Here is a 13,835-nt window from a genome sequence, read left to right as displayed (position 1 = left end):
ACACACACACACACACACACACACACACACACACACACACACACACACACACACACACACACACACACACACACACACACCTATGACACTGAAAGGAAATATGAGAACAAGACTGATTGGCACTTCACCCTCGTAATAGTCGGCATACACTTGACCCTCGTACTGGTCGGCGTCCTCACGTGTCACGCCACCGATCCTGAACACCTGAACTTACCTTTAATCACCTGTCACCTCCACAGTTATACTTCCTGTGCACCTCTCACCCACCGATACTTACGCCTTACCCACCTGCATTCACTTAACTTGCACCCCTTCCCTTTACCCCCTCCCTCTTCCCTTTATCCCTTACCCCCTCCCTTTACCATACTCATCCCTGACACTCACCCACGACACTCAAAGTCACGATAAAGCTGAGGACAGGCTTGGTTGACACTTGACACTCGTACTGGCCGGCGTCCTCAGGTGTCGCGCCACGGATCCTCAACACCCACTCCAAGTTAGGCTCGTTGAACACCACGGACACTCGCTGGTCCGTGCTGTACTTGTACTTGTTCACCGTCAGAATGTGGAGGTCCTCTTGTCTGATCCACGAAACCTGAAGGAGAGAGATACAGGGAGACTAGATGTGGATAAAAAATGAAATGGAGAAGGATGTGGTTAGTAGAGGGTGATAATATGAAGATAAGACACTGGACTGAAAATAATGTAGCTAGTTTAGGTTAGCTTAAGTTAAATTTGGTTAGTATCTTATTCGGTAAGACCCGAAAGAGAGGGAGAGAGAAAGGGAGATATGATAACAAAAATGAGTTGAAAAGTACTGTAAATAGGTTAAGTTAGGTTAGGATAGGATGTGGTCCCCTCATCCTGTAAAACTTGAAGAGAAAGTTAGGAAGAAATTAGAAAAGAGATTGTTATGAATGATGTGGATAACACCTTCACTGTGTTGATGTTTTTAATAGATAAAAGTGTCTGAAAACATAAGGAACATAATATACATACAGAGACACATACACAAGCACGCGAACACACACACACACACACACACACACACACACACACACACACACACACACACACACACACACACACACACACACACACAAAGACTTAAAACAAGAGCACTCAATGATCGCATGGTCCACCTTCCCCAAGGCTTCGTACTTCAGGGTCAAAAATTGCCAGTACTGACCTTGACCTCTTGACGAAAGTTTATGGTCAAATGCCAGTGCGGTAGTACGAAGCCAAAGGACTTTCTATTTGCAACATTATGGTCTTGGTCCCATGTCGCTATCTTGTTTCCATCGTGAAATATGCATGGCTTAACTGTACTCATGTTTTTCATGACTGTGTCTTTCAGATTTGGCCCTTGTCCCTCAGAATTTAGTCACTTGCCCTTCTAATGTTCCCCAGTCGAGTGAAAATTTAGATTATTTCCATTTAATGTTATTTTTCCCTTGACCTTAACCTTTAACCCTTTATGCCCATAATTTATATCACTTACTCTTGTGACGGTCCTCATTCATTATTCTAGATAAGACTGGCAGGGGTACCCGGCGTTGCCGGGCCAAAAGGCGAACACTCTACCGGCGACCCCAAATGACCCAGATCTAAATTTTGACCCCCCTATAATCATCCTTCGGTCACCCTGATTGAGAATATACATAGGTCTGGGGATCTCTGGCCCTTGGCTTGGGCGTAACTGAAGGACAAACAGACAGACAAAGAAACAAACAAACAAACAAACAATTCGGTTTTTTATATATATAGATGTAATTCAACCCAATAGCTTCTCCATAGTGTATCCAACAGAGTGACAAACAAACCGAGCCAAACACACATAAACCCCCGTACTATATGATGAGGGTGTGATAAAAAATAGTTCATGAAAATAAGGTATTTGGAGATGGATGAGGGGATACTGAAAGAATCTGGCTTGCAAGGCTTAATCGGAAAGTCTGTCCTAAGTAGCGTATAACACCTGATGACACTAGACAAATAATACCTGAGGGTTTGCGAGAGACAGGTAAGCAGTATCAGAGAGGGTATAATAGAGTGATAACTAAAATTCCAGAGACTGAGAGACAAATAAAAAGTACCGTACCCGAGAGATTGTGATAGATAAAAGGCACCCGGATGATTAAGAGACAGACAATAATACCCGAGATTATATGAGATAAAAAAATTATATAATACGTGAGAGATTATGAGAGATGACACGAGAGGGAGAAGTCGAGAGGAATGTAAGAGAAGTATTATTATTTAGTATTGCGTAACGCTATGGAAATGTAATTGTATTCTGGGTGAGTCAAAGCGTAATGAGGGAAAAATAAGAGGTGTACATGTGATCTGACGGAATTTTATCACCATCATTTTCATTATCACCATCGTAATATTTATACAGTATTTATAATCTTAATGATAATAATAATAATAATAATAATAATAATAATTATTATTATTATTATTATTATTATTATTATTATTATTATGTATGGAAGTTAAGAAGTCACTGAATGATAGTATTGTGATCCCTACCCTGACGTATGGAAGCGAGGCATGGACCTTACAAGAGGGGAACAAGTCAAGAGTGAGAGCAGTGGAAATGAGTTACTTGAGAGGAGCATGTGGAGTGACGTGGAGGGACAGGTTGACGAATGAAGAAGTGAAGGAACGCTGTGGGGTGGATGTGGATGTGGTTGAGAAGATTAGGAGAAATACACTGAGGTGGTTTGGACATGTGGAGTGAATGGAGAATGAAAGACTGACTAAGAGGGTGTATGTGGGTGAGGTGGGAGGAGGGAGAGGGAGAGGTAGACCAAGGATGAGGTGGAGGGATGGAGTTGAGAGGTATATGAGGGAGGGGGTGAGTTGGGGGGAGGGTAGTCAAATGGTGGGTGACAGAGCGACTTGGAGGCGTTTTGTCTGCGGCCACCCTTTGCGGGATTAGGGCGTCGGGCTATAGATAGATAGATAGATTATTATTATTATTATTTTTATTATTATTATTATTATTATTATTAGTAGTAGTAGTAGTAGTAGTAGTAGTGGTAATAGTAGTAGTAGTAGCAGTGCTTTCATTTTACATTATCATCCTCTTCATCATCATCATCACAAGCAGCAACAGCAGCAGCAGGGACATCACTATCAGCATCAGCATCATTATCATGATCACCACCTCTGACTTTGCAGTTATTACACGCTTTTCTCTCTCTCTCTCTCTCTCTCTCTCTCTCTCTCTCTCTCTCTCTTGCCAGATGATTTCGTTCAGCTTAGGGAAGTCCTCTCGTAGTGAAACAGCATCAAGCTATATTTATTAGCCCCTTCACAGGTGGTCTTTTTTTTTTTTTTTTTTTTCTTGGATAAAGACGCCTCAGCACTGCAGTGATACAGCTCTGGTCGGTCTCGCCAGGGTTCGAATTTGGAAGATGGCCGGAGATTTTTCCAGAAGCATACGAGTAAATCTGCCAGGGATATATGATGGTCTCTACGACATAAATGACCTGGACTAAAATATGCTCACCTCTGCTCGGATTCTTTAACTGGCAGTAGACTTACGTAGAGAGAGCAATATATGTTTTTCTGTCCATAGATTTATTTATTTATTTATTTCATGATCTTCTGACTCGTGAATCATGGAAAGAAGCGACGGACATGCTCTTAGTGTGAGGCAGACGCAGGAAATATTATGTGAACGCGTATCCCTAACTGTACCAGGCGCATACATTTTACTACACTATCACAGCCTTCCACAGCCGCAGTAAAAACGCCTTGTCAATCCAGAGCGATGAGTTTTACAGCCATTATTGAAGGTGTCAGAGAACTTTGTGCCCGTACTAATGACCAGTGTCAGCTGCACATATTTCCCCGACCCACTCATGCTTCTCCTGTTTCAACTTTTTGTCCTGAAGTTCCCGGTATTATTGATGGTCGTGTCCCTTTCGCCCCTCCCCCCTTCCTCTCACTGTCAACACTATCGCCACAGTCGCCACCGCCGCCGTCGCCACTACCACCACTACCACCACCGTCACTGCTACCGCAACACCGCCACCACCACCATTGACAACGCCCTTGCCACTGGACTTCCAACACCACAGCCACCACTACCACCCCCACTGCCATCACCACACCCACTGCCACACCTACACACACCGCAAAAAAGAAATGATTGACCTTTTCAGCCCCAGAGGTCGTTTTTCTTTTACTACTCGTGCCACCGAAAGATTTCCTTGAACGTGAAGACACCAGTCCGCTTGACTATTCCCTTACCATCACGAACAACACATCCCAGTCCTTCATCTTTTAATATCTTTAGTGACTCTTACTCTCGTAATCAGTCTTGCAAAGGTCGTATTACGTGTCTCGCAAAAAACAACTTCGCATGAGTCAGGTGTGGTAAACAGACTCTGTGCCTCTGTGTGTTTTCTAAACCGATTCATAGGAGTAATACACCTCTCATGTGTTGGGTGGGAGAAGGACGTTTACCATCATACAACATTTCTACACATAGCAGTGATAAAGATTCTTTGTTATATCAACTCTCCTCTAATCACCTTCTCACTGGAACCTCTCTTTCTTCATCGCAGTGTTCTGTATACTTTCTCTCTCTCTCTCTCTCTCTCTCTCCCTCCTTCCTCATTACGGCGGCCATGGTGCACCCGTCTATCCACACACCCTCCCACCTTTTCTGCCTGTCATTAATACCTAAATGAACCAGTGCTCTCAGCCATTCGTAAATGCAGGTGGTTAACTATGGGAATATTTTCCTCAGTTTGCCCAGATATCTCGACATAAACGAATCTTGTCCGACTTTTTCATTTTTGCAAGCTTTAATCCTTGGGTCCTTGGATTCTTAACACACACACACACACACACACACACACACACACACACACACATAAATATATATATAATATACAATCATGTACAGATCAGAAAGTCTCTTGTTCTGTAATAAAAACGTCTGAAGACATCATACGGTATATAAATGAAGATGACGTCTTCGGACTGATAACGTTAATCAACAAAGCACAGGTCAAAAATATCTTCAAAACTGAGTTAATTGGCAGGCTCCGAGCCTTGACATTCGAGGTATTAAGGCAGGAGTGTTCCAGAGCACAAGCTTTTCCGGGAAACTCTTGAATAACTAGCATAACTGCTGGCCATATTACAAACATAATAAACAACACTCGACCAGAGAATTACTTTTGATTCCTTAATGACTTCAATAATGTATATTTCTGTAGCATTTGAAATGCTTTTTATACGATTATCAAGGATATGCTTAATAATATATTACAAATATTGTATGTATTTTTATGTATTACACGTTTTTAATATTGTAATATTGAATGCAATCTCCATATAAAGAAGCTGGCGAACGTTAGTAATTCCAGCCAGATTTACCGGATTAAGAAAGAGTTCCTTCACACACACACACACACACACACACACACACACACACACACACACACACACACACACACACACACACACACACACACACACTTGGCACTACTTTTAAGGTTCATTTTAACCAACACGTGAGGATGGCTCGTAGAATAAAGTCAAATTTTCTACGTGCATTTTTATTCAGCTTGTGGAGAATTTTCGAATGGAAATGTTAAAAATGGCCTTCCTTAACCCATTAATCATAGGGAAGTCTTGTATGCTGGGGGGAGGGGAGGAAACAGGTTGACAAAAACAGGAAGTAGATCCAAAGGGCGTTCTCGGGCTGAAGGAATTAAATCTTGTACTTAGTCTTATTGTTTACCGCCAATTTTATGTAGTTTCATTTATCTACCGGAATGCCTCTCGTACTGAAAGGGCTAAAGAAATCAACGCAGCACTTGACAACGAGAAATTGTTTGGCGTCGATTGCTTGTTTGAGGCAGATTAATTACTTGTGTTTTAATTTTGGGGGGTGGTTCGTTGTTTTGGCTTCATTTATTTTAGGATAATCTGAGCTTTTTATTTTGTTTATTATGTGAGATAACCTAAAATCTTCAGTAATTTAAATTTCATTATCATTATCTCAATGTATGACTTTGTAGCCTCAAAAAATAACTATGCATTTTTCCGACAAGATTTCGTATTAATAACGTTCCATTTTCGTTTCTTATCTAAAATATTCACGCCAGTTACTGTATAGCAGAATGTTTCCTTTGATTTATTCTTCCGGATTTACTATTCTTTTCTCACTCGTATTACAGTTTACACCTTCTTCCTTAGTGACAGAAGCTACCCCGTTTGGGCTAATGGTCCTGTTGGAATCTGTTGAACCCTTTAGTACGGTGGCTTCTTTTTTACTGACTTCTTGCCATCTCCTGACGATTTTATTCAGCATAAGCGTAACGTTTTGATTTTAAAGGGTTAAATGTGGCCTTCAGTACCACCTCCATTATTATAGATTTTTCCCAGCCCAAATAAAATCATGTGGTGTTAGCATGAGAAAAATTGACAAAAACAAAACCGTAGAGAAGTTAACAACAGTCTCCTCCAAACAGACAGAAAACAGTGCACTAGTTTATTGCCTGAATTCAGCTTTCATGCCTCCCCGACTCCATCAGTTATTGTCAGCAGATGGAGAGTCCTTGATCCCTCTCACACCGGCCTCCCATCAGTGACAGCCAGGTCCTTGATGAGTGCCCCCTCCCCTCCCCTCCCCACTTCACATCCCTCTCTTTCTCTCTCCTCTCTTCCCTCTTAGCAATTCTCCTCTTGCTTCCTCCCCCTTGCCATTTCTCCTCTCATCTCCCGTCCCTTCTACTCCCAGCAACTTTCTCTTTCCCTCTTCTCCCTTAGTATGCCCTCCCCACTCCATCTTCTCTTTCCCTCCCTTTGCCACCCCACATTACAGTCCCACTCTCCTTTCCCCACCCCACAACACTTCCCTCCCATTTCAACCTTCTATCCTCGATCCTTTTCCTCCCTTCTCCACCCCATGCCTCCTATAACCCTCCTCCCCTCCACTCTCCTCCAATTCCTCCCCTAAACCCCTACAACCCCCCCTACCCTTCCCTCTGTTCCCTCCCCTTCACTCCCCACTCCTCCTCCCTTCCTCTTCCTTCCCTTCCCTTTCACTCCCCACCCCTCTTCACAACCCCATCTTTTGAAGCGCGCGCGCGCACGCACGCACGCACGCACGCACACGCACACACACACACACACACACACACACACACACACACACACGCACGCACGCACGCGCGCACACACACACACACACACACACACACACACACACACACACACACACACACACACACACACACACACACACACACACACACACACAACGCCTTTCACTCAATCTGCAAAATTAGAACAGGGTCGACCTTTCCAATGATAATATAGAAAATTCTATGTCAGTTGCACTTTATTTCCATTACCTGCCTATCAGTATTGCCCGCACATCTGCCCACAGGTTAATATGCTCTAATAAAAACGTTAATTGGAGTCGTTAAAAAGGTAGACCTCCTTTGTGAGAGGATTTGGCGTGTGTTCCAACTAACTAGCGTCATTGTGGTGGCATTCTCTCTCTCTCTCTCTCTCTCTCTCTCTCTCTCTCACACACACACACACACACACACACACACACACACACACACACACACACACACACACACACACACACACAGTTTCTATGAACACTTACAAATACTTTACCAGCCGGACTTGTCGGCCAGATCAAGAACTGTAATTAAATTCACGGTCACACCAACACAAAAGGACTGTCCGTGGCCCCTCTCTCTCTCTCTCTCTCTCTCTCTTGCTTTTATGAACACTTGCAAACACTTTCCTATCCGGTTGTGTTGGTCAGATTAGGAACCATATCTAATTAACTTCACGGTCACTTTGACACCAAAGGTGTGTGTGTGTGTGTGTGTGTGTGTGTGTGTGTGTGTGTGTGTGTGTGTGTGTGTGTGTGTGTGTGTGTGTGTGTGTGTGTGTTTTCCAGCTTGTGTAGTTACGAATATTCTCAAATAGTTCAATTATATAGACTACCATTAACCCCTTCATTCTCATGGTGAATTTTTATGTTGTATTACTGTTACCCTTCGACGATTTTCTTCTAATGGGGAAAATCTCTAGTTGTGAAGGCTATTCCTAATCCATGTCGTTCGAAAAGTATCTCCAGACCTAAATACAGTGGTCTGGTTGTAGCGATGATTGAGGAGAAATTGTCATCTGTTGTGCTGTATTATTTCCCCCGCCAATTTCAGCCCAGTAAAAACCTTGTTAGGAAGGAATAAGATGTAGTCACCGTTACTGATTATTATGCCTCTTCTGGTGACCTGGTAATCCGTTCAATTTGCACTTTACTATTGACATGATAATAACAAATGGTAATTATCTTCGAGTAAGAAACCGACAGACACCTCCAGTACACCATTAAAACTCTGAATACCAGATGGCGTCTTTTTAAGCTTTACTCCTGCCTCCTCCAGACAGTTTTACTCAGCTTGATGCACTTTTCGAACTGATAGCGTTGGATTAAGCTTTTGTGAACCTATTCACTACAAGAGACCTTCCTTAAACTGAATAAAATAGTTTGGTAGTAACCTGATGAAAAAACAAAAATGATCAAAAACTCCTTCAGTCACCTCTAGGAGATTGGAATCCTTGTACTTGAAGCGAGCCCATCAGTCCAGCTACATCACGTTACTGTTATCAAGGGTAGCCTATATGAAACTCAGGCAGATTAACCATTATTATTTCAGTGAATTTACATATCAGCTTCGGAGTTGCAATTACTTCGACAAACATTAAAGCACATTTATACTAAGCACTCTAGGTCAATAATTGCTTAAGTGTGCATGTGTGTGTGTGTGTGTGTGTGTGTGTGTGTGTGATACTGAAGGCAGACTAACACATCACACACATTATCCTGCAGAGACATCGCCGCAGTTTACCTGCAAATTGGCCGTCACGGGAGAAGTAAATATGAAAAATAGACTAAATATAAACTGTTGCATATAAGATGCCATACAAGCAAATAATAACAAGGGTCGAAATACTGATCTAGGTAAACAGTTAATCCTTTTTGGTTTTAACAACTCTGGTATTTTTCTCCAGCTGATATCAGACTTTTATATTCATGTAAGCTTGAGCCATAGGAGCCTGATAGTGTAATATCCTGTATGAGTCTTCAGTAAACCTCACTATATAGCACTGAAACTCCTTATGTCCGCGCACACAAATTTTTTATGTTTTTGAACCCCCTGGCAGTTTTTATGTTCTCACGAGGGGTCAATCGTGATAATCTACTTAAAAAATAGTAACCTCCATTTCCCGATTCAGTACGAGGAAGCCAGTATTATAACTTAGTCTCGTAACATTAGATTATTTTATTCGACTTAGGGAAGGCTTCTTGTCCTGGTGTGGGTAATGTCGAGTCTCAACTTTTTTCAGTATGAGAACACAATAACATGTGGTGATGGTGGTGTAAGTGGTGGTGGCGGTAATAGTGGCGGCAGTATGTCATGTGTGTGATTGTTGATGGTGGCGGTGGCAGTGTGTCACGTGTGTGAATGGTGATGACGGTCGCGGTGGCGGGGTGTCACGTGTGCGAATGTTGATGATGGTGGCGGTGGCGGGGTGTCATGTGTGCGGGTGTTGATGATAGTAATTAGGGAAGCTTTTAATAACATCGTTCTGTGTCACCTGGCAGAGGGGGACTGTGCACGGAATTCATTACACACTGATGGACCTGCATATTATTGAACCTGGCGTATGAAAATGAGCTGGGGAATTAACTGAGATTATTTTTTTGGTGTGAGTTACATGGACAGCAGCCTGGTGGCGGTGGATACGGTTACATGGAGGTAGTTTGTTTATGGCCACCAGCTTCAGGATTAGGGCGTGTGGCTATAGACAGGTGGATACACAAACAGGCAAACTGATATAAACAGACATGGATAGATGGATAGATACATTGATTGACTGATAGACAGACAGATAGACTGGTAGGTACATAAACAGATTTTACATCAGTTGTTTTATTCACTTCACTGATATGACACAGCTTCTGTTTTGTTCGTGCATCGTTTGAATAATTCGATTTATATCAAGAGGGATTTTTCTAGTTGTTGAGTAAAATCACCTGGAGAGAGTAAGAAAAAGCTGAGAGAAGACGACATCGTATAAAAAGGGTTAAATTAGTGTTTGTGTAGGTGTTTGTGCTTGGGTGTGTGGCTGGGAGAAGTGAGTGTGAGTGTAGGTGTGGATTCGAGTTAGGTATACATGGAGAAAGGTGTGTTTGATTTGTATATACTTGTATGTTGTGTTAAACCCTAATTTTGAGTTCGTCTGCGTGTCTCTGTCCAAAAATGTTGCTGATGTAAGTGCGTCTCTCTCTCTCTGTCTCTGTCTCTGTCTCTCTCTCTCTCTCTCTGTCTCTCAATATCAGTGTGTCTCCCTTTGTTGACCCTCGTGTTGTCCTTGTCTACTTTATCTCTCCTCCTGCCAATACGCCTGTCTGTCTCGCACATACACACCCTGAGAGAGAGAGAGAGAGAGAGAGAGAGAGAGAGAGAGAGAGAGAGAGAGAGAGAGAGAGAGAGAGAGAGAGAGAGAGAGAGAGAGAGAGAGAGAGAGAGAGAGAGAGAGATGAATATATAAATGCTGTCTAATTATTGTGAGGATGTGTCAGAAGCAGAGAGAGAGAGAGAGAGAGAGATGAATATATAAATGCTGTCTAATTATTGTGAGGATGTGTCAGAAGCAGAGAGAGAGAGAGAGAGAGAGAGAGAGAGAGAGAGAGAATGAATATATAAATGCGGTCTGATTATTGTGAAGATGTGCCAGAAGCAGAGAGAGAGAGAGAGAGAGAGAGAGAGAGGCCAAGGTGTTCCCTCTAGTGGAATGGCAAATTGTGTCCTCGCTTGTTGACAGACAGACGCCCGGGGAGAGACGAATGGACGCACGAGTGAGAGAGAGAGAGAGAGAGAGCAGACAGACAGACAGATGGACAGAGACAGAGAGACCCTTTAACTCTTGAGAAAGAGACAGAGAGCTTTCAGCGATGGTCTTCTCGTTTGCATGTGAGCGCATTACCACAGCAGGAGTTAGCAGTCACAGGCAGGCGAGAAGATAGGCACCCACAGGCAGGCAGGCAGACAAGCAAGTGGGGACAGACAGACAGGCTGGCAAGCAGGCAATCATGCAGACAGACAAGAAGACAGGTAGGTAGGAGGGTAGGTAGGCAGCAGGCAGGCAGACAAGCAAGTTGGGAGGCAGATATGCAGAGAGGCTGGCAGGCAGACAAGCAGCAGAGAGGCAGGCAGGCAGCAGGCAGGCAGCAGGCAGGCAGGCAAGCAGGAAGGTAGGTAGGCACAAGGAAAGGAAGGCAGGCAGGCACAGGGGAAGGGAGGCACGGGGGCATTTGACAGGCAGGAAAACAAGAAGGCAGACACAAAAATAGGCAAGCACAGTGACAGACAGGTAGGTATGAGTGCAAGATGATAGGCAAGCATGCAAGCAGGTTGGCGGGCAGGGAGGAAGGTAGGTAGGTAGGCACAGGGGCAGCCGGGCAAAACGGCAGGCAGGCAGGCAAGGCAGGAAGGCAGGCAGGCAGGCAGCCAGCCAACCAGCCAGCCAGCCAAAGAGACAAGAAGAAGAGAAAGAAACGGAGGCATGAAGAAACGAACGGAAAGTAAATGGAAATAGGCAGACAGGTAAACAGGAAGTAATGAAGGAAGAGAAGAAAAACAGAAAAAAGAACGATAGTGGAAGACATGCGAGAAAGAAGAAGGAAAAGTAAGAGAACAGAAGGGGAGAAGGAAAGACAAACAGACAGAAAAGGGAAAATGGAGGAGAGGCACGGCGGAATAAGGAACAGGAAAAAATAAAACGCAAATAAGGCGGGGAAACATGACAAGAATAAATAAGGAGAGAGAGAGAGAGAGAGAGACAGACAGACAGACAGACAGACAGACAGACAGAGACAGACAGACAGACAGACAGAAGGATGAAAAGCAAAAAATGAAAGAAAGAGGAGGCTGAGAAAGGAGAGATGGGGGAATTCGAAAGAAATGAAGACCTAATTCAGAAACGAAAAAAAAAAAATCGATAGACATAAAAAAATATGATAGAATGGAAGGAAGAAAAAATAATTGTAAGGCTGAAAAAGAAAAGGAGAGACAGAAGAGGAGGAAGAGCCAAGGTGTAGGAGGAGAAGATAGAGGGAAAAGGAGTACGGAGGGAGGAAGAGGAAACTGGAGCGCAGAGGTAAGGAGGAATGACGTAAATGAAGAGAAATAGGAGGCTAAAATCGGGGCCGGACAAGGAGAGAGAGAGAGAGAGAGAGAGAGAGAGAGAGAGAGAATCATTAACCCCTTTAGCCCGGTGACGTGTTTTGTCGTTTATTCTTGCTATCTCTAGGCAATTTTATTTTAGGGGAGATTTTGCGAACTGGAGGGATGTGTCATACCCTTAATCACCCCTTTCAATAAATAGAATTGAACATAAATAATTGAAATAAATCGCCTAGTGGAAATGTGAACAAAACGAGAATTAGGCGTAGTCGTAGTGAATGGATTAAATCAGAGGAACGAGGAACGAAGAGAGGAGAGAGGACACAGAAAAAAAGGAGAAAGTAGAGATATAGGGAGAAGGTGAAGATCATTTGCTTGATTAGTAAAGCGACTTCTACTTTTTTGTTTCTTACTATCTTTGTATGACTGAATTTAGCTAAGAAATGAAAACTCGTCGTGAAGGGGTCGTGTACAGTCATCATTAGCTTTTCAGTATAATCGCACTTTATTTTTTTATTTTTTTTATTCCTTAACGCTTTCAGTCCTGTGACGTCGGTTCAACTTTATTTTTGCTCTCAGACGATTTTATTCAGCTTCAGGGAGACTTTTTTTTAACTGAAGGCGTAAGATAGAGCTTTCATTAACCCCTTCACTACAAGAATCTACCCTAAACTGAATAAAATCGTCAGTAGAGAGCAAGACTTAACCATGAATAAAGAAATGAACAAAGAAGAGTCATCGGATGCAAGGGGTTAAACACGATGGAGTCTTACACCTCTCGAAGCAAGGCAAGAAATGGAGGTAGGCACGGAGGGAAACTTGGAAGGAGGTAAAGAGAAGAAAAGAAACAAGGGGATGCAATGAACAAAGTTAGGAAGAGAAAGTGTGTGAGAGAGGGCAGAATGGAGGTCAGGGAAGAGGAGGAGAATAAAGATACAGAGAAAGTAGGAAGAGAGAAAAATAGCCACTCATCAGGGAAGGATGTGAAGGAGGGAAGGGAGAAAGGGTGAAAAATATGCAGAGAGAGAGAGAGAGAGAGAGAGAGAGAGAGAGAGAGACGAGGGAAATTGGAGGAAAAGCGATGAGGAAGAATCAAGAAACTGGAAAAGAAAAAAAATAGGATAATGAAAAAAGTCAGAATGAGATCGAACTAGTAATAGAAATGGACAAAAGGGGAGACGAAAAATGGATTAAAGACGAAGGGAAATTAGTGGAATAAAGAGGAAGACTAGAAAGAGGAAACAAAGGGGACGATGAACGTGGGAGAGAGAGAGAGAGAGAGAGAGAGAGAGAGAGAGAGAGAGAGAGAGAGAGAGCAGAAACTAACTCAGAGAAACAAAAGTTCGAATGGACAGGGAGTGAAAAGAGAAAAGGATTAAGGAGGCAGAACTGTGAGAAGGCAATTAAATATACTAGAGAGAATGGAGGAGACGGAGGGAATAATGAAGGCAGGTCAAAGAAAGAGGAATAAATAGAACAGTAATGGTGGAAAGAGCGAAGAGGGAAGGAAGAAGAAGGAAGGTCAAGAATGAAACAGGGTAAATATAGGAAAGAAGGAAGGAAGGAAGATGGAAAGCGGCG

The 13,835-nt window shown here is 43.0% G+C and overlaps 1 protein-coding gene across 1 annotated transcript in view; it reads right to left on the bottom strand.

Moving 5' to 3' along the window:
* LOC145414912 (uncharacterized) overlaps window positions 1–13,835 on the bottom strand; it is a 95,887-nt gene that overhangs the window by 57,281 nt on the left and 24,771 nt on the right. Inside the window, exon 4 of the mRNA XM_080284328.1 lies at window positions 385–595. Within this exon, the coding sequence (XP_080140454.1) occupies window positions 385–595 (211 nt within the window). The remainder of the gene's footprint in view (window positions 1–384; window positions 596–13,835) is intronic.

Source organism: Coenobita brevimanus, chromosome 101, assembly GCF_032717465.1.
Source record: "Coenobita brevimanus isolate Jiangsu-jjx chromosome 101, ASM3271746v2, whole genome shotgun sequence".
Lineage (NCBI taxonomy): Eukaryota > Metazoa > Arthropoda > Malacostraca > Decapoda > Coenobitidae > Coenobita > Coenobita brevimanus.
Note: the sequence above shows the minus strand (reverse complement) of the source record. Positions and strands in the feature narration are given on the sequence as shown.